The 22,745-nt window shown below is 36.8% G+C and overlaps 1 protein-coding gene across 1 annotated transcript in view; it reads left to right on the forward strand.

The window, feature by feature from the left end:
* LOC137405520 (nephrocystin-4-like) overlaps window positions 1-22,745 on the forward strand; it is a 47,847-nt gene that overhangs the window by 6,172 nt on the left and 18,930 nt on the right. The window contains exons 4-16 of the mRNA XM_068091819.1: window positions 200-423; window positions 1,625-1,815; window positions 3,293-3,420; window positions 7,244-7,382; window positions 8,023-8,118; window positions 10,859-10,996; window positions 14,308-14,465; window positions 15,990-16,070; window positions 16,660-16,765; window positions 18,637-18,792; window positions 18,923-19,019; window positions 20,826-21,024; window positions 22,453-22,663. Coding sequence (XP_067947920.1) covers window positions 200-423; window positions 1,625-1,815; window positions 3,293-3,420; window positions 7,244-7,382; window positions 8,023-8,118; window positions 10,859-10,996; window positions 14,308-14,465; window positions 15,990-16,070; window positions 16,660-16,765; window positions 18,637-18,792; window positions 18,923-19,019; window positions 20,826-21,024; window positions 22,453-22,663 — 1,924 coding nt within the window. The remainder of the gene's footprint in view (window positions 1-199; window positions 424-1,624; window positions 1,816-3,292; window positions 3,421-7,243; window positions 7,383-8,022; window positions 8,119-10,858; window positions 10,997-14,307; window positions 14,466-15,989; window positions 16,071-16,659; window positions 16,766-18,636; window positions 18,793-18,922; window positions 19,020-20,825; window positions 21,025-22,452; window positions 22,664-22,745) is intronic.

The following is a 22,745-nucleotide window of genomic DNA, read 5'->3' on the forward strand; positions in this document are numbered from 1 at the left end:
ATGATGATCATGAAAGTAGGTGCTGCATTTTTTTAGCATCTTTATAAAGCAAAAAATTCATGCTCAAAGAAGTGATTTATTTTTGACAAGGATATATATTGTTGATTTTTTGTGGATAAACACCTGTACGCAATACCAAACACTCCAGTAATTAATATTAAGGCAGGATAACTCCAAAGTCGTTGCTCTATATTGACAGGCTGAATGTATACTACGGAACAGTGAGGAGCCTCCTATTTTTGGAAGAGCCCATTGAAAAACATGAGAGTCTACATATAGCTCAGGGTTGCACTCTGTCATGCAGCGTCATGACCAGCTTGTCTCTTCTCAAGATTCAGCACCTGCTGCCAGAGAATGTCATTATCGGACCAAATGACATAGTGCCAGGAGTCGTTGATTCTATACACAGTGATTCTGCAGTCAGTGAGTCTTTTTGGTAGAATTCTCTGACTGATCAACCTCTTGTTTGCTTAAGTATCAGCGCTGTCTGTGACATGGGTTCCCAACTTTTTTATACTACGGCCCACGTTGCGGAATTCAAAATATCTATTGCCAAAGAAAGTTAGAAACCATTGGTAAATTTTAATGTTGATAATAATTACTATATTGAGAAGATTCCTATATTCATACAGAGTAATAAAAAAAAGCAACAAAAGTTAATGCGAACTTTGACAATGGCATTTACCTGCAAGTTCTGCAAGTATCAAAGTTCTTCTTGAGATGAAGCACACCTAATGCCCTGAGCATTTTAAGGCAGTTCCTTGGTTTAGTTGTTAATTGCACCATCGTGGCGAAACAGAGATATGTGGTCACGAAACACAGTAACAACGCTAAACACTTCTTGGCCACCAAAGGGTAGCTGGATGCCATTTTTGGCCAACACTGGTTGAGGGATACATCGACAAATAAATCTTTAGCCTTGAATCATTGTGTAGCTGTATAAGCTCATCTCAAAGGTAATCATGTCTTCTACTTGTGCTTTGAATGTACTTTGTAGCTACTGTACTACTGTGTACTGTACTACTGTACTCAATGTATAGCATACTGTACATTGAGGTTGGTTAATTGATACAGTAATCTTAATAGAAATACATTTATATTGTATATCGCCACATATAAGTGCCATAGGTCCCCACATATAAGTGTCATAAGTCCCCACATATAAGTGCCATAGGTCCCCACATATAAGTGCCATATATCCCCACATATAAGTGCCATAAGTCCCCACATATAAGTGCCATAGGTCCCCACATATAAGTGCCATATATCCCCACATATAAGTGCCATAAGTCCCCACATATAAGTGCCATAGGTCCCCACATATAAGTGCCATATATCCCCACATATAAGTGCCATAAGTCCCAACATATAAGTGCCATAAGTCCCCACATATAAATAAGCCTGGCATATAACCCGACCATATAACCCGACCATATAAATCTTAACACAAAGTATGTACTTATTAAAGCAGAAGGTTGCTGAGCAACTTTAGTAGGCTTTTTCTGATTGGTGTGTAGTTGTATAATTAATTAGTTGTATAATAATTAGCTGTTTGAATAATATTAATAATGGCAGTTGTATAATAGTTATATGGCTCTCTGAAAGTCTGAAATCCTCCTTGCAGAGGATTGTTTTAAAAAGCCGCGGCTCCTGAAATCGATGAAATCTTTTCTGGACAAGGTCTCTGTCACCCTCTACCCCAACATTGAGAAATTTGAGGATGAACTCGTCTTATTGCTCAACGAGGATCGCCTCAACAGGGACAACACCGTGGCTGATGGCAGTACAGTCTGCATAGCGGAACGTCGCTTAATGGTAGGTTCCCTTTCATTTTAAACTTTTATATGAGAATATTTTTTGAAAGTTCAACCAATGCTTTTAGCTATACAATTAAGTCTCACCTTACAATCACCTTAAAGTGGAAGTTTTTCAAAATATAAGCAACATAAATATAAAAGAAAGAGCTGATTTAGATTAAAATTAATTGATGCCATTATAAATTAAACAATTATAATGTAACTAGGTAGATGAATACCCTGCATTGCAATAATAGGTAATAACAGTCTTTGCAAAGAAAATTATTTTTATTTAACATATACAACATTTACCAATATGGCTTTGGAACTTGATATTTTGAGAAAAGTATTTTGTGCAGTTGAAATAAATTTAGATAAAAAATAAAACAACTGTAAATGTATTTAAATGTGAAATAATAATAAGCAATTAATGGCTAGATAAAGTCTGTTTTGCTACAATGAAAAATGATTTGATACTGATACAATTAATACAAGCAGGGAAAACAAAATAAAAATCCTGAATATTTAGAATCAACAATAACAATTGGTGCATAGAAGTGTATGTGTAAGAAAGGGTGCTGCTGCAGCAGAAGCTATCCATCAAAACTTTGAACAAAAGATACTGGTACCTCTCAATACTAGTGCAAACGTAAAGAACCGGAAATAGGAATGACACATTTGAAAATTACAAATTAATAAAAAAAAGTAATGGATTTTGAAATGGCTTTTAAAAAAATTTGAAAAAAAACAAGCGCAAAAGGTAATAATAATTGGTACATATTTAAATAACTTGTAACCTGCAATCGCGATAAGCATAAATAAAATAGTTGACAATGTTAAGGATAGCTTAGCCTGGTGACTATGCACACTGGTTTGTGGTCTTGCAGTTTGAGTGTCACAAGTTGAGTTCCAGTGTCATTCATCGGTAGACTTTAATCGCTATAACTGGACACAGGCACTACAAACCAACAAACATTGAAATTTATATACGACATATAGATTATAAGTGCCCTTTATAGACTCAATGGTCAGTATGAGTTATGTGTGAACTGGCATGAAGTGCCCTTTATAGACTCAATGGTCAGTATGAGTTATGTGTGAACTGGCATGAAGTGCCCTTTATAGACTCAATGGTCAGTATGAGTTATGTGTGAACTGGCATGAAGTGCCCTTTATAGACTCGATGGTCAGTACGAGTTATGTGTGAACTGGCATGAAGTGCCCTTTATAGACTCAATGGTCAGTATGAGTTATGTGTGAACTGGCATGAAGTGCCTTTCATAGACCCTACTCCAAAATTAGTTGTATCTGTTGACAGCCTGTTTGATACCTGCTCTTGAAGGTTGCAGGCTGCTGTCTACTAGCTGATATTTTACTAGTGGAAACTCCTTGACTTCTGCCACCGACTGTGGCTGACACTTACGGAGCATGCAATGACCTCATGACCTTTATGATGCAGCCTTAGAGTTACACATTATGTTTTTATTGTGTGTCAGATTGGCGTGCACAATGGATTCTGTTATGTGGAGAAACCGGAGGTGGCGCATTTGGTTCCTCAGGAGTTATCCCAGAGGCGTGGGTCATCCATCAGAAAGCCTCAACGCACATCTTCCCACACATCACTGTATGTAAAACTAGCAGCGTCGATAGTTGAAGCAGTGGTTTGACAAAATATTCAACATTTTTGGACCCACATGCTATTGCAAGGTTTACTACAGTTTCATAATAATGTCATAAAATGACTGCTAACATTTATGTTGAAAGCAATGTTGTTAACAACTATTTGAGTTTTGGTTTGATCATCATCTATTTCTCTTTGTGTGTTTGCTTTAACCTGTACAAGTTAGGTGATTAATTTATTACTTGCAACTTATCACAGGTATCAAAAGTCGTAAGTTGTGTTTAATACTGCTTGGTGTTACCATGTTCATTCTATGAGCTAGTTGCATTCCTTGCTACAGCATTACATCTCAGCGCTTCGACTCCTTCCTCCTTAGTGCTAGTCTATTGTTAACTCACAGACGCACTTATGAAATAAATATATATGTATACATATATATATATATATATAGATATATATATATATATATATATGCATGGTAAGAGTCAAAGTATAAAGTACAGTGTAATCTAGGTATAGAGTACAGTGTAATCTAGGTATAGAGTACATTATAATCTAGGTATATAGTAGGGTGTAATCTAGGTATAGAGTACAGTGCAATCTAGATATAGAGTATAATGTGGGTATAGAGTGTAATGTGCGTATAGAGTGTAATGTGGGTATAGAGTTTAATGTGGGTATAGAGTGTAATGTGGGTATAGAGTATAATGTGGGTATAGAGTATAATTTGGTTATAGAGTGTAATGTGGTTATAGAGTGTAATGTGGGTATAGAGTGTAATGGGAGTATAGAGTGTTATGTGGGTATAGAATGTAATGTGGTTATAGAGTCTAATGTGGGTATAGAGTGTAATGTGGGTATAGAATGTAATGTGGGTATAGAATGTAATGTGCGTATAGAGTGTAATGTGCGTATAGAGTGTAATGTGGGTATAGAGTGTAACGTGGGTATAGAGTTTAATGTGGGTATAGAGTGTAATGTGGGTATAGAGTGTAATGTGGGTATAGAATGTAATGTGGGTTTAGAATGTAATGTGGGTATAGAGTGTAATGTGGGTATAGAGTATAATGTGGGTATAGAGTATAATTTGGTTATAGAGTGTAATGTGGTTATAGAGTCTTATGTGGGTATAGAGTGTAAAGTGGGTATAGAGTGTAATGTGGGTATAGAATGTAATGTGGGTTTAGAATGTAATGTGGGTATAGAGTGTAATGTGGGTATAGAGTATAATGTGGGTATAGAGTATAATTTGGTTATAGAGTGTAATGTGGTTATAGAGTGTAATGTGGGTATAGAGTGTAATGGGAGTATAGAGTGTTATGTGGGTATAGAATGTAATGTGGTTATAGAGTCTAATGTGGGTATAGAGTGTAATGTGGGTATAGAATGTAATGTGGGTATAGAATGTAATGTGCGTATAGAGTGTAATGTGCGTATAGAGTGTAATGTGGGTATAGAGTGTAACGTGGGTATAGAGTTTAATGTGGGTATAGAGTGTAATGTGGGTATAGAGTGTAATGTGGGTATAGAATGTAATGTGGGTTTAGAATGTAATGTGGGTATAGAGTGTAATGTGGGTATAGAGTATAATGTGGGTATAGAGTATAATTTGGTTATAGAGTGTAATGTGGTTATAGAGTGTAATGTGGGTATAGAGTGTAATGGGAGTATAGAGTGTTATGTGGGTATAGAATGTAATGTGGTTATAGAGTCTAATGTGGGTATAGAGTGTAATGTGGGTATAGAGTGTAATGTGGGTATAGAATGTAATGTGCGTATAGAGTGTAATGTGCGTATAGAGTGTAATGTGGGTATAGAGTGTAACGTGGGTATAGAGTTTAATGTGGGTATAGAGTGTAATGTGGGTATAGAGTGTAATGTGGGTATAGAATGTAATGTGGGTTTAGAATGTAATGTGGGTATAGAGTGTAATGTGGGTATAGAGTATAATGTGGGTATAGAGTATAATTTGGTTATAGAGTGTAATGTGGTTATAGAGTGTAATGTGGTTATAGAGTTTAATGTGGGTATAGAGTGTAATGTGGGTATAGAATGTAATGTGGGTATAGAATGTAATGTGGGTTTAGAATGTAATGTGGGTATAGAGTGTAATGTGGGTATAGAGTATAATATGGGTATAGAGTATAATTTGGTTATAGAGTGTAATGTGGTTATAGAGTGTAATGTGGGCATAGAGTGTAATGGGGGTATAGAGTGTTATGTGGGTATAGAATGTAATGTGGTTATAGAGTCTAATGTGGGTATAGAGTGTAATGTGGGTATAGAATGTAATGTAGGTTTAGAATGTAATGTGGGTTTAGAATGTAATGTGGGTATAGAGTGTAATGTGGTTATAGAGTCTAATGTGGGTATAGAGTGTAATGTGGGTATAGAGTGTAATGTGGTTATAGAGTTTAATGTGGGTATAGAATGTAATGTGGGTATAGAGTGTAATGTGGGTATAGAATGTAATGTGGGTTTAGAATGTAATGTGGGTATAGAGTGTAATGTGGGTATAGAGTATAATGTGGGTATAGAGTATAATTTGGTTATAGAGTGTAATGTGGTTATAGAGTCTAATGTGGGTATAGAGTGTAATGTGGGTATAGAGTGTAATGTGGTTATAGAGTTTAATGTGGGTATAGAGTGTAATGTGGGTATAGAGTGTAATGTGGGTTTAGAATATAATGTGGATATAGAGTGTAATGTGGGTATAGAGTATAATGTGGGTATAGAGTATAATGTGGTTATAGAGTGTAATGTGGGTATAGAGTGTAATGGGGGTATAGAGTTTAATGTGGGTATAGAGTATAATGTGGTTATAGAGTGTAATGTGGGTATAGAGTGTAATGTGGGTATAGAGTGTAATGTGGGTTTAGAATATAATGTGGGTATAGAGTGTAATGTGGGTATAGAGTTTAATGTGGGTATAGAGTATAATGTGGTTATAGAGTGTAATGTGGGTATAGGGTGTAATGGGGGTATAGAGTGTTATGTGGGTATAGAATGTAATGTGGTTATAGAGTCTAATGTGGGTATAGAGTGTAATGTGGGTATAGAGTGTAATGTGGGTATAGAATGTAATGTGGGTTTAGAATGTAATGTGGGTATAGAGTATAATGTGGGTATAGAGTATAATTTGGTTATAGAGTGTAATGTGGGTTTAGAGTGTAATGTGGGTATAGAATGTAATGTGGGTTTAGAATGTAATGTGGGTATAGATTGTAATGTGGGTTTGAATGTGATGTGGGTATAGAGTGTAATGTGGGTATAGAGTGTAATGTGGGTATAGAGTGTAATGTGGGTATAGAGTGTAATGTGGGTATAGAATGTAATGTGGGTATAGAGTGTAATGTGGGTATAGAGTGTAATGTGGGTATAAAGTGTAATGTGGGTATAGAATGTAATGTGGTATAATGTACGCCGTATTTTATATATTTAAAATGCAGCCTAGTAATCTGCATGTGTAAGTTTTATTTCATCACGGATTATTTATGGAAAAGATGTGAACATTATTAGAAGATATATGTGAAGCAGTACAGAATATCTGGTAAGCTGGTAGATGCCAGTATTTACATTCAAATATGCGAACTTTGAAATATAAACAGCTTATTTGCATATCCCTGCGTTATATCTGCCCTCAAAGCGGCCCTCAGTACTCTAGACTTCCTGAGAAGGCGCATGGTTCTAAAAATGACATTCTTTTCTGTAGCTTTAAAAAACTTGATGTTTTAGCTTTCCTGTGTTCTGCTAGTTGCATTGTTTAACTAAGGAACTTAGCATATCTTTTATTATCTTAAAGTTGCTTACTCCTGTATTGTTACAGGAACAGCGCCAATCTTGGGACTACATTTGTTCTGCGTGACAGAGTGCCTGTTAGTGGAATGGTATATGATCCAATGTTCACGATTGTGTTTACCTTAGAGTACATGGTAACCGAGCCTGTAGTCAAAACCTCTAATCAGGTGAGAGTGTACCATTCCTCTCCATATCTCCAAAGAGGGCAACCCCTGTTTATCTTCGACCAATAATCGTATTTTTGTGTTTTGGAGCAACACATGATATTATTTTCAGAGTTGGAAAAAATCATGATTTTTGAAAAAAAATCCAAAAAATCAGATTTTTTTATTTAAATCAGATTTTTTTTATTCCAATTGACTTTTGAAAACATCAATTACCACTTTTTTTCATAATCGCTAACATAATATTATTTTGTTTTGTTAAAGTGTGCCACATGAAACCATTAGCAACATAACAACTTTGCATCACTTTAATTTATTGAACTTTTTTTTCAGATTGTGACCAAGTTGTGCAGTTCATATTCACAGTAAACCCTCTATAAGTCCCATTTTTTGACATGGAAAAAATCAAAAAAATCAAACCGATCAAAGAATCATCAAACATGATTTTTTAGGATGATTTTAATCGGCCAACCCTGATTATCTTTACCTGTTTTATGGGTTACGTTAATTTAAACGTCTCATCAATAATATTAAACTGATTTAAATTTATGTTAGTTAACTTTGAAAAGGCAGCTGTAAATCCAAATAGACGTACATAGAGGTTATTTACAAATGATTGTAAAAATCATTACATTATTTTTAGTTGTCAATGAATAAGGTGCAGAGTTTTCCAGTCACTGTGAGATGGACTGCTTGGTCACCCTTCACCAAGCCTCCAGCACCTGGGGAAAAGACTATAGTAAGTGCTTTTTTGCTTTGTCATGCATATTGTTAGTTCAAGCTCAGCAATATGTTTTTGACAACTTTCATTTGATGGCCTATAATATATGGGAAGAGTTTATGTTGACTAAACATAAACTTTATAGTGTTGACTACACATAAACTTTATAGTGTTGACTACACATAAACTTTATAGTGTTGACTGAACATAAACTTTATAGTGTTAACTACACATAAACTTTATAGTGTTGACTACACATAAACTCTATAGTGTTGACTACACATAAACTCTATAGTGTTGACTACACATAAACTTTATAGTGTTAACTACACATAAACTTTATAGTGTTAACTACACATAAACTTTATAGTGTTGACTACACATAAACTCTATAGTGTTGACTACACATAAACTCTATAGTGTTGACTACACATAAACTCTATAGTGTTGACTACACATAAACTCTATAGTGTTGACTAAACATAAACTTTATAGTGTTGACTACACATAAACTCTATAGTGTTGACTACACATAAACTCTATAGTGTTGACTAAGCATAAACTTTATAGTGTTGACTACACATAAACTCTATAGTGTTGACTAAACATAAACTCTATAGTGTTGACTACACATAAGCTCTATAGTGTTGACTAAACATAAACTCTATAGTGTTGACTACACATAAACTTTATAGTGTTGACTAAACATAAACTCTATAGTGTTGACTACACATAAGCTCTATAGTGTTGACTAAACATAAACTCTATAGTGTTGACTACACATAAACTTTATAGTGTTGACTAAACATAAACTCTATAGTGTTGACTACACATAAACTCTATAGTGTTGACTACACATAAACTCTATAGTGTTGACTAAACATAAACTCTATAGTGTTGACTACACATAAACTCTATAGTGTTGACTACACATAAACTTTATAGTGTTGACTAAACATAAACTCTATAGTGTTGACTACACATAAGCTCTATAGTGTTGACTAAACATAAACTTTATAGTGTTGACTAAACATAAACTTTATAGTGTTGACTACACATAAACTTTATAGTGTTGACTAAACATAAACTCTATAGTGTTGACTACACATAAGCTCTATAGTGTTGACTAAACATAAACTTTATAGTGTTGACTAAACATAAACTTTATAGTGTTGACTACACATAAACTTTATAGTGTTGACTACACATAAACTCTATAGTGTTGACTACACATAAACTTTATAGTGTTGACTAAACATAAACTTTATAGTGTTGACTACACATAAACTTTATAGTGTTGACTACACATAAACTCTATAGTGTTGACTACACATAAGCTCTATAGTGTTGACTAAACATAAACTCTATAGTGTTGACTACACATAAACTCTATAGTGTTGACTACACATAAACTCTAATATTTTTGAAATATTAAACTCTCCATATTTTTGAAGCTTCATTTCATTTGCCGTGAAGTGAACTTTTTTGCATGTTAAACTCGCAAGTAATTTGGATTCTAAGAGGCACTCAGTTCCTCTGGTTCTAAGAGGCACTCAGTTCCTCTGGTTCTAAGAGGCACTCAGTTCCTCTGGTTCTAAGAGGCACTCAGTTCCTCTGGTTCTAAGAGGCACTCAGTTCCTCTGGTTCTAAGAGGCACTCAGTTCCTCTGGTTCTAAGAGGCACTCAGTTCCTCTGATTTTAAGAGGCACTCAGTTCCTCTGGTTCTAAGAGGCACTCAGTTCCTCTGGTTCTAAGAGGCACTCAGTTCCTCTGGTTCTAAGAGGCACTCAGTTCCTCTGGTGATTGCTTTTCTTTTGCATGAATATAATAACCTGAATGACTAAGATTTTGTTGAAATGCTGAATTTTAGAGTGGCCTTAATCCATCACACAAACTTCTTAGGAGTATATTATCATTTTTCTGTAGGTTTCACAGGTATATGTACAGATGTATTACAGATGTAATGTACACGTACTTGTCTTTTCTATGCTAATGTGCATCTATCTGGTCATCGTTATTTACTGTACAGTTTGACAGTTACTAACACTTTATTAATTAGGTTGTTTTCCTAGCTCTTTTTATCTTGTTACTAATGTAAATGTTTTCTGCAGCAGATTTGTATTGCTGTATGTTATGTAGCTAGTAGCTTGGCTATTGGCATGGCAAATTCATATCTTGTCTATACACTATCTTTTCAGATGAAATAACAAAATCTGTCATTTACAAAACACTGCATCGCCTGCCAGCTTTGCTGTTTTAGGGTCATTGCTCTCTTGACTAGATGTTATTATGCTTTACTGACCAGCATATGTGACTCACTGACAAGCCTCTGTAAGCTACTGACAAGCCCCCTGTAAGCTACTGACAAGCCCCTGTAAGTTACTGACAAGCAACTGTAACTTACTGACATGTATCTGTGACTTACTGACAAGAACTCTTACCTCTGTGGCAACTACTCGGGACTCATTGACAGCAATCTATCGACAAGTGCGTGTGACTCACTCACAATTGCTGGTGACTCACTACTACAACTTGTCATTGACTGACAAACATTTACCACCTTTTGGTAAATTATGAAAACTAACCCTTGAGTTCCCAAACGTACCTGAATATTTCTGAAGTCGATGGTTTTTCATCAGGCATTAAGATGTTACAGTCAAAAGGAGTTCAATTGATTTCATGCTGGTTTTGAAGAGATTTTTGCAGACAATCTCACAATCTGTGGTTTTTAGGCGGCTTGAATTTGATTAAATTTTAGTTATCTTTTGTGGGAGGTCCTACGGCAAACCCTGACCAGACCTTCACCTATAAGCTGCCCCCGTTTGATATGGAAAGCTCGTCAGCGATCAAAGAAATGACTGGAACGATGGGTTTCACATTCATTGACGCAAAAAAGGTTTGTTGCCATGAATCCTCAATATTGTGGAAACTGTTTTTACTTTCCACCTTTTCACTTTCACCTTTGCTGTAACAACTTATGATTAGGATCGTTAAGCGCTGCAGCATTTCTTATTGTTTTGTAAAGCGCCTTGTTTTAAATGTCAGGTTTTCTGGTCAAAAAGGAGTGCGGTGGCTGCTTCAATCTTGAATACTAAATTTTATTGCAAAACTGTTTATGTAAAATAAACCGGTATTTTTAAAAAAAATTTCTCAAATCGTGTGTAAAAAGTGACGCAATTTTACTATTTATACTCGAAATAAAATTATATCATTATTATATAAATACATTGAAATGCTTCCAACTACACATCTGTGTGCTCATGTAACAGATGCTGCAGGATTTAAAGACCACCATTAGTGGGCTGATGGTACATTTCTGAATCAGCTTGAAATAGGAACTTCCACTTTCCTTTCTCATAAGAGCCATGCAGACATGCACCAACATGCACCAACATGCACCAACATGCACCAACATGTACCAACATGCACCAACATGCACCAACATGCACCAACATGCACCAACGCCTCGGTGTTGGTGCATGTTGGTGTTGTGTTATGTTAAGAAATCAATATGTTTCCATGACGCGGTTAATCTGCAAGTCATCCAAAAGATGGAAACAACAGAAATCTGCAAGTCAAGCGAGTTTTGCTACTCGCAAATTCTTATCCAATGTTTCATTCATGCGAAAGATGGAAACAACGCTTGCAAAAGATGTGCAAGAAAATGGCGAGCAAGTTATTCTGTTTTAGACATTGAAACTTCAGTCGTTCCTTTTTCGATTTTACGAGACACAAGTGCACCGCTGTGACCTCTGGGGTAGAATTCCTTATCTTTTTAACAAATATATAAGGAAATATACGGAATTCTACAAAGATAAAAAGTATAAATACAAATATAAAGAAAAGATAAAAAGATCTTTTATCACAACTCAACATGCGCACCATTTGCACGGTGGAAACATAGTGATTGTTATGTAGCAGAAGCACTTGCATTCATGTTTGTAAATAATGCTACACATTTACTAAGTTTCCATACAGTGATAGTGTAGCGACACCCCCATATGGTGCTGCAACGACATCATGGAAACAGCTGTATTGCTCTCATTCTGTCGTGATTCAGTGTCGCTGTTCGGAAGCGAAATGGAAACGGCTTTAGCGACCAACGGCATCGTGCTTGCACATGCGCAGGTCTTGCTTTCTTGTTGACTCGTAAGCAAAAAGGCTTCATGTTGTACAAAAGGCGGCGTACAAACATTGTTCTACTATAGTGCTATATGGAAACATGATCTGCTTGTCAGCCCAGTGCAAGACTTTGGCACTGGAGCACCCAGACGTCACTACACTACCGCTGTATGAAAGCACCCAGGCGTCACTACACTATCGCTGTATGAAAGCACCCAGGTGTCACTACACTACCGCTGTATGAAAGCACCCAGGTGTCACTACACACTACCCTGTATGAAAGTACCCAGGTGTCACTACACTACCGCTGTATGAAAGCACCCAGGTGTCACTACACACTACCCTGTATGAAAGCACCCAGGTGTCACTACACTACCGCTGTATGAAAGCACCCAGGTGTCACTACACACTACCCTGTATGAAAGTACCCAGGTGTCACTACACTACCGCTGTATGAAAGTACCCAGGTTTCAATACACTACCCTGTATGAAAGTACCCAGGCGTCACTACACTACTGTTGTATGAATGCACCCAGGTGTCACTACACTACCGCTGTATGAAAGCACTCAGGTGTCAATACACTACCCTGTATGAAAGTACCCAGGTGTCACTACACTACCGCTGTATAAAAACTTAGTCAATGTATTTGTAGACTCCTAAAGAGTTAAGATATAATTGCAATCTAATCTCAATTTAAATTGAAATTAGATTTGATCTTCTAAACTAATAAAGTCAAATCTCCTGTCTCTCACCGCAATTTTCTATGGTTTAGTTGTGTTGAACTCATCGCTGATTTGTTAGTAGAAGCAATAATCGTTCTGGAAATATATATATCTTTATAAATTTTTCCAGAATGATAACTTTGAGATTTATATATTTATCTATATATATAAATCTCAAAGTTTGTCATCGTCCGGTGTCTGTCTGTCTGTCCAGCTATAGGGATTAAAATCTAGCAATAAAAAATCCGTAGCGCAGATTTGATCTCTGAACCTCCCATTCGCATTGCAGAAGGCTAATTCATTAGGCTACACGAGATGCAACGGATTCATAGGACGACATGAGTCACCATCTAGATTAAAATATGCATAGCGATTCTGCATTGCACACAACGTTACTAAAGCTTGCTCTCATGGCTCTTATTAGTAAGTTTGGCAATACGGACAGTAGCTTACTCAAATTAGTCATTGGCATTGTGCCAGGCTAATAGCAAGCAGTTGGCAACTAGACATTACCTGCCACTGTTTATAAGCTGTTTTTAATACCTGTGCAACCCCAGGCATTTGGCTAGTTATATATATATATGTATATTGATATATATAAATATATATATATTTATATAAAAATGTGGCTTGCCCAAATACCAACAGCAATCAACTCAGGTGAGTTGCAGAAAAGTGCCCTACTGGGAACAGCTAAGATCTTGAGGCAACTGCTTAAACTCCCAGGTCTCTGGTAGGATACCCAAGTTAGAGCAGAAACTACTACCACCCATACGGGTTAACCGGGGTGAGGAAACAACTTTTATATATTTTTAATTGGGCAGTCCACAATCATTTTTATAAAAAAAATATTTTATGGTGCCACAAAAAGTGAATAAAAACCATCTGATAATTTGCCCATAAGATTACAGCAAGTAACAGATGTCATCAAATAACTGGTTGAAATCGTAGATGGTTTTTAAGTTGTTGCGCAACATATATGTACACATTAATCAGTTGCGAGAAAGCTGATGATAGCATGAGGTTCAAGGATTTTCTGTAAAGATTTGAGAGTAACATAATCTTAACAGATTGTTTCATATGGCTGTGGTTAAACAACTGACACTCTTAACAGGTTGTTTCATATGGCTGTGGTTAAACAACTGACACTCTTAACAAGTTTCATATGGCTGTGGTTAAACAACTGACACTCTTAACAGGTTGTTTCATATGGCTGTGGTTAAACAACTGACACTCTTAACATGTTGTTTCATATGGCTGTGGTTAAACAACTGACACTCTATTTGCAGTTGTCTTCAATGTCAGGAGTAAGGATAAAAAGATATAGGACTTTTATTTAATTGTTTGAACATGGGTTTACAGGAACTGCTGCATGGCGAGGAAACGGGAAACACTCTTAGCGTTCCATACCAGACCGGAGGTTATGTATCGGACACAAGCGCTTATACGGAAAGCATTTTAAGATCGGCTGCTGGAGCGGTAACTGGAAAACCACCTATCAGCGCTCCTACCACCCCCAGGTAGAGCTCATTCATCATGTTTGTCTTTCACCAATCATCCATAGTGCTGCCAGAGAATGTGACATCCTTTGCCATTTTTCATAATTTTGTTTTTTGATCGTTCTGGTAAGATCCAGTTGTAGCTACGCATTGTTTAGAACCCGCACTGTTAGTCCTGGTTTAGTCTTGGAACAAAGGATATGTATCTTGGTGTCTAATTTTGTTTCTCAATATGACTGATTGACTGATGCTTTTTTTAACCCAAGAATCATAGCTATTTTTAATGACTATCTTCAGGGTGTCCTGATGACCACTTCATTTAGAGTATGTTAGCAGTTGCTATGACAATTTCTTGTTCACATCCGATACTATGCTTGCAGTGACAGGTCTTTGATTAGGTCGGCTACCAATTTAGGTAGTTCGGCTCAGGTCAGCCCCGCAATAGACAGGTAAAGTGGTAGAGCTTAGTCTAGCATTGCACATATATGTTGTCATATGAATCTGTAATAATTTCCCTCATGCACACTGGTCATTTAGTATTTATGCGCTTTGATAATGGCTTAGTCACCAACAGGGGCATATCCTCAGCCTATATGAAGGGTGAACATGTTTTATTAAAACATACTTTATACAAGTAGCTGGCAGTCCTGTGTACCGTGAGAGATCATCATGTGTAATAACTATGTGCACAAGTATTCTTAGATATGGAAAGGTGGTCGAGGGGTGCAGATGATAACACTTAACCGTAATGAACGTATGGGCATCAGACACTCCTGTGCAAGTCTTTGTCCTAATTCTTTTAGCGTCGTTTCAGGCGGACTGATGGAACACGGCTCTTATTATAGTAAAAACTATCGCATAGACTATGTAGATGAATGCCTGGCATTTCTTGAGTAATAAGAAAGTTTTGCACAGAAGATCTATTTTTATTTAACATATACAATTTTTACCATTAGATTGCCTGTAGAATTAACCAGAATTTAAAGTCATTTAATGGCACATTTGAAAATGACAAATTAAAAAAAGGCAGTGGTTATAAGGCTTTTAAAAAATATTTCTAAAAGAAAAACAGACAAAAGATAATACTAATTAATAAGAAGTACTTAGCTTGTAACCCGCAATGGCTCTAAGGATAGATAAGATAATTGAGAATGAGGATTGCTTAGCATAATGGTTAGACACGCCTGTCTGTAGACTATGAGGTTCAGAGTTGAAATCCAGCGCGATGCAGGTTTTTCAATCCTATCTTTTGCTTGCCATAACTGAACATAGAGATGGCAGACCAACAGATTTTTACTTATACAAAAACATATTATGGTCATATTTTTAGATTTGTTATTGTACACTGTCAAGGATTACTGCTTTTATATACAGAACTGTAGGTCAGCTTGCCTTTCAGGCTTTCCAGTTTTAAGATATTGTCACTTGTCTAATTCCATCTGTCATAGAAACTGTCACTTGTCTGATTCCATCTGTCATAGAGACTGTCTTAGCTCAGTAGTTTTGACAAGTTGAAAGTAACTAAACGTTCTGTCCATGTTTTAGAGGCTCACCAAAGCATCATAGCTTAATCTCTCAGTCTAGCCCTAGCCATGAAAGACGGGCTCTTGTAGAGCCACCCTCTCAGTATGTAGCTGCAGTGCTTTAATCGAGGCTGTGTTTGTCTCATATGTTGCAGCTGCCATAGATTCTAGGCTAAGCACGCTTATTAAAATAGTCGCAATTTCGCACTTTGAGATCGCTTTGCAGTATTTACTGCATATGAAGACCCTAATAAAATACCCAAAATTTAGCTTGTGTTCTAACATCAGCTTACAGCTGAAAGCTTTTTTATGCTAAATTGAATGTATCTCTTGCTTGGTTTATATTGTCATAGCAGTTCAGACTGTTTTGGGTAAATATAACTTTGGGAGTTATCATCTCTTGATCGCTTTCTTGATCACTGTGTTACGTATGGCATTTGCACTCGCTGGAAATCTATCTTGAACTCAATAGTGCAGCAATGCATGCGAGTGCTGTGTTTGCATCTCTTTTTTCCTCTGCCTCAGTGTGGTTGTCCTGTTGCCTCTTCACCTCGATCACTCAGATGGTTTATAATAGTTCTAACGCGCGTTTATCAGCTAAACTAAGATGAAATATATGAAGGCTGACTTTATGTGAGACTCCTGACGATTAATAGTCAAGCGAGCTCTTTAGTATCTTCTGCATTATACAGGTCTCCAAGGCCACCGTCTTCTATTGGAGGCATGAATTATCCCCCTCAATCGTCTGCTCAGTATCCGAGTACCACTCTACCACTTTACCAACAGCAGCCACAGCAGGTTTTTCACCTTTCTTATTTGTCTCTACAGAAAAAAAGTACTCATTGAATGTGGTTTGAACTTACACTTGTACTGCTTAAAATACTGTATTATAAACATGGTATCATTTTAACATAATAAAAGTTTACTATATCTATGGTTTACTATATCTATGGCTTACTATATCTATGGTTTACTATATCTATGGTTTACTATATCTATGGTTAATATATCTATGGTTTACTATATCTATGGTTTACTATATCTATGGTTTACTATATCTATGGTTTACAATATCTATGGATTACTATATCTATGGTTTACTATATCTATGGTTAATATATCTATGGTTTACTATATCTATGGTTTACTATATCTATGGTTTACTATATCTATGGTTAATATATCTATGGTTTACTATATCTATGGTTAATATATCTATGGTTTACTATATCTATGGTTTACTATATCTATGGTTTACTATATCTATGGTTTACAATATCTATGGATTACTATATCTATGGTTTACTATATCTATGGTTAATATATCTATGGTTTACTATATCTATGGTTTACTATATCTATGGTTTACTATATCTATGGTTTACTATTTCTATGGTTTACTATATCTATGGTTTACTATATCTATGGTTTACTATATCTATGGTTTACTATATCTATGGTTATGAGTCTCTGTTTGCATATTTTTTTTTTGTTTTGTTACTGATGGTTGGAATAAAACTTTAAGTATAGCATTAGATACCTTGTGATATACATGTAATAATAGCTCAAAATATCTAGAAATAGGTTAGTTAGGAATTTTACCATTATTTTTTTCAAAATACTTTAATGCATATGTATAATGCATAATGCATACAAATGCATATGTAAATCTAATGCCAATGAGACCATGTAGTTATCACTTATAAACTGTATAAATATATATATATACATGTATATATATATATAATATATATATATATATAATATATATACATATACTGTTTAACTACTGACTTAGGAAGTCTTGGTACGCCTTTTACCTGAGCATTCTAATTGTGATCAAGTTTTGCCAATTTTAATCTTGAAACATACTGGCCTCAGACTTGAAACATACTGGCCTCAGACTTGAAACATACTGTTCTCAGACTAAAACATACTGGCCTCAGACATCAAAGAATATTGCAAATGATAGAAAGTATACATACTTTTGGATGAAATCCTTTAAATTTGACATGAGTGACCCTGTGTGTCCACTGTGTGTCCACTGTTAAGATCGCTCCTTTTTTATACCAATACTGAGTTTGATGTAAGACAAAACATGTCATATGCTGAGTTGAGTACAACACTGCAATGACGGTTGTGTTTGACCAGCTATACAATTCCAACAAAATGTTTTCATTGGCTCTTTGCTTCATTGCTGAAAAGAAGTAAATGTCAGCAGTGCTGATATTTATTCTTTGCCAGCAATGCTGATATTTACTCCTTGTCAGCAGTGCTGACATTTACTACTTGTCAGCATTGCTGATATTTCCTCCTTGTCAGCAGTGCTGATATTTATTCCTTGTCAGCAGTGCTGATATTTACTACTTGTCAGCAGTGCTGATATTTACTCCTTGTCAGCATTGCTGATATTTACTACTTGTCAGCAGTGCTGATATTTATTCCTTGTCAGCAGTGCTGATATTTACTACTTGTCAGCAGTGCTGATATTTACTCCTTGTCAGCATTGCTGATATTTACTACTTGTCAGCAGTGCTGATATTTATTCCTTGTCAGCAGTGCTGATATTTACTACTTGTCAGCAGTGCTGATATTTATTCCTTGTCAGCAGTGCTGATATTTACTTAGTATCAAAATATTGCTGCTCTTAACTTTCTGATCTGTTCCAGTATTCACCTTATCAATCTCAAGTGGATCCTGCCTACTCACAGCAACAAATGCAGATGCAACAATATCAAGGGCATGTTATGTCACTTCCCCCACCACCTTCAGGCTATCATACAGGACCAGTAGGCTATCCTATGGAAATAAGACATCTTTCCAATGTACGTTGATTCTGTTGGACATGTGGCACTCATTTCATATTGGGAGTTATCATTTCATATTGGGAGTTATCTTGCATGCTTAAACATTTTCTTTATCCATGTTAAAGACACATAGTTTCTTTTTGTATAGTCTATTACGGCCGGGGATCCTTCAGCTGGTGGTGATGTAGAGTTGGAGGAGCTGCCATTCACCCCAGTCCATGCCACTATCATGGCTGTTCCTCCAGGTATTACGTTTAAGGCCAGTGCCCTAGGTGCCAATTTTAAGCAAAGGAGGTTTTAAATATATTTTAGTAGCAGCTTATGTGTGTGTCTTCCTCTACTCGCTGTTCCAATTACGTTTTTTCTTGTGGCAATAGATGGTCCAATCATGCTTCATATTCGCAGTTATCTTTAATTATGCAAGATAGAATTGTAATTACGAGTTTAATGTCTCTGATAACTCATAATGAAAGATTATATCGGTTGAGAACAGAAGTTGACCGTTTGCACTCGAGTGAAGCGCGACTTGCAAGCGTATTGGTAAGAAGCATGATACCATCAGGAACACGTACTGAGCACGTCGGTGCTATTGTAGCTGCAGTAGCTGCAGTTTGAGGCAGAAACAACTTCCAGTTTATCGAGTTATTTTTGCTGCTCGAGTTCTTGTTTCATAGCCTTGTTATGGTAGCTGGTGCCTTTTTATATAGAATACTAGTAAAATGACCTACCATGTCCAAGTAGACTCTTGAATTCCCTGCATAAAGGGTTTGCATTGGGGTACAGGTATTTCATTTGAACTCTAATCACTCAGCGTTTATTACGTTAGTTTCCACGATTATTGGGTATGAAATGGTAGATGGCTTATTGACAACATTGAAAACTGTAGTTTAATATCTTTGTAGATGTTGAACGTATTTTTATTAGAGTTATCAATAGGTTGTACTTGGATCGATAGAGTAATTACCGCATCGATCATATATCAACTGAAATGCTGTAGAAAGAACAACTCCCAAGTTTATAGACGCTTGCAGGCCTCAAAGATTTTTCTTGTACTCCATTTAACAACAGATTTTGTGTGTGTACATGTATAGCTCAGAGGGATATGAGTGGGGAGTGTACCACAAAGAGATATGAGTGGGGAGTGTATCACAGAGGGATATCTGTAGGGAGTGTATCACAGAGGGATGTGTGTAGGGAGTGTATCACAGAGGGATGTGTGTAGGGAGTGTATCACAGAGGGATGTGAATAGGTAGTGTACCTTAGAGGGATATGAATAGGTAGTGTACCGCAGAGGGATATGAGTGGGGAGTGTACCACAGAGGGATATGAGTGGGGAGTGTACCACAGAGGGATATGAGTAGGGAGTGTATCACAGAGGGATGTGAATAGGTAGTGTACCACAGAGGGATATGAGTAGGGAGTGTACCGCAGATGGATATGAATAGGTAGTGTACCTTAGAGGGATATGAATAGGTAGTGTACCACAGAGGAATATGAATAGAGAGTGTACCACAGAGGGATATGAATAGAGAGTGTACCGCAGATGGATATGAATAGAGAGTGTACCTTAGAGGATATGAATAGGTAGTGTACCACAGAGGGATATGAATAGAGAGTGTACCGCAGATGGATATGAATAGAGAGTGTACCTTAGAGGATATGAATAGGTAGTGTACCACAGAGGGATATGAATAGAGAGTGTACCACAGGGGGATATGAATAGGTAGTGTACCACAGAGGGATATAAATAGGTAGTGTACCACAGAGGGATATGAATAGGTAGTGTACCACAGAGGGATATGAATAGAGAGTGTACCGCAGATGGATATGAATAGAGAGTGTACCTTAGAGGATATGAATAGGTAGTGTACCACAGAGGGATATGAATAGAGAGTGTACCACAGGGGGATATGAATAGGTAGTGTACCACAGAGGGATATAAATAGGTAGTGTACCACAGAGGGATATGAATAGGGAGTGTACCATAGAGGGATATGTGTAGGGAACCCAACTGCATATGTAAGGTTGAAATTGTCTGCTCATTTTTCAGGCAGCAACACAGGCTCAAGATTATCTCGTGCTGCGTATGCCAGACTCTACGCCGCTAACTTTCCACCGATCCTCGACCGACACAAACAGGAAGCGGAAGTTGTCAATCCTAATGATTACTTAAACTTTGTGATGGCACGGGAAGAGTCTGACCAGCTGCAGTGTAATGAACTCATACTCCAGTTCCTCGCCTTCTCCAGGTACTTATTCGCAGATTTGTACTTATTTTCTAAGCTGAACTACCTCTTCCCCTGTCCTAAGGCTTCAACTCCATTTTAGTTGGCTTTGTCTAGTTTCTGTGCCAACTTTTTTCATCATCAATCTGACTTAACCCACATTCTTACCTGTATTTGACCCACATTCTTACCTGCGTTTGACCCACATTCTTACCACTATTTGACCCACGTTCTTACCTGCATTTGACCCAAATATTCTCTTCCCTCGATAAGTGAAATAGAAAGTAATAAACTCAATAAGACAATCTAATAATGTCACTTTTTAATCGTAAATATTTTCTCTTTTCAATCGTTCAATGGACAGTTTCGAGGGTTGTGGGCGATGAAGGAACACAATAAAGGGCGTCACAAGCACATTGCAGTTTTATGTGATGCAAAACGTAACAGGAAAATAGGGAACTGTGACGGCTTCTAGCCCAATGATGCTCACTGAGGAATTTTACCGGGTCGGATTATACAAGAGATTTGTGTATTTTATATATATTGTATATTTTATTTTCTATACTTGTACAATTTTTATTAATTTTTAAATGAATTAAAAATTAATTGATTGATACTGCACCCATTGATATACTGTACTGTTTATGTACTGTGTGTAGTGTATTCCATGTACTGTGTGTAGTGCATTCCATGTACTGTGTGTAGTGCATTCCATGTACTGTGTGTAGTGCGTTCCATATACTGTGTGTAGTGGATTTCATATATTGTACTAGTTTAAGGCAATGCACCAGCTACATCTTGAGAGCACTTCTTTAGTTTTTATTTATTGTTCTGCATTCGTATTCAGTTTAGCTCATTGGATTGGCTAGACCGTGCAGTCAATACTAGCAGCATTCAGTAATCTGATTGGCTAGACACTGCAGTCAATACTAGCAGCATTCAGTAATCTGATTGGCTAGACAGTGCAGTCAATACTAGCAGCATTCAGTAACCTGATTGGCTAGACAGTGCAGTCAATACTAGCAGCATTCAGTAATCTGACTGGTTAAACAGTTAACTTAATGTCACCATTCGGAGACTTTGTCATACACCAATCAAGTAGTTGCTTAGTGGAAGCAGACGGCTAAATGTGTCTAGTAATAGCCATTCTGTTAATTTCCTGACACCTAACTGTAGGTCTTGTCTATTCTCACACGATTCAGTTTATGTCAAGGTGAAAGGTTTTTATTTCTTTCCAGACTGTCCGCAAACCTCAAGTTCAGCTCTTTAAGCACTTCTTCAGCAACAAAATGTTGCTCTTGTGGATGGTCCTCTTTTACTCACCATTTAGCTGCTTACACTGTGTCGGGATAATTGCTGTCAACATGACCAATAAAATTTCAGATATTTGTTAAGGCTAAAAGCTAAAAAGGCTAAAAAGCTTACATCAGGTTGAAACCGTATGTTTTGTAGGATGTCAGTGATGAGAGCTGAAGGAGGCTTGGAGAACCATTCTACAGTCTTTTTCACTTTCCAATTCTACAAGTTTCCACACATAACAACGGAGAGGCTGCTTCTAGCCGAACCTGAACAACAGCTCACCGCTGACAGACTTGCCCAGCCTTGCATCCTTCGTAGACTCGCTGCCGATGGCAAGATGAAACAAGGCCCGGCCGGTTACCAGGTACACAGGCTGACAATACTTGAGTTACCCACAAATACAGATGATTGAATTGTAACAGCATTCATTCATTACCCTTCATCAC

This window comes from Watersipora subatra, chromosome 9, assembly GCF_963576615.1.
Source record: "Watersipora subatra chromosome 9, tzWatSuba1.1, whole genome shotgun sequence".
Taxonomy (NCBI): domain Eukaryota; kingdom Metazoa; phylum Bryozoa; class Gymnolaemata; order Cheilostomatida; family Watersiporidae; genus Watersipora; species Watersipora subatra.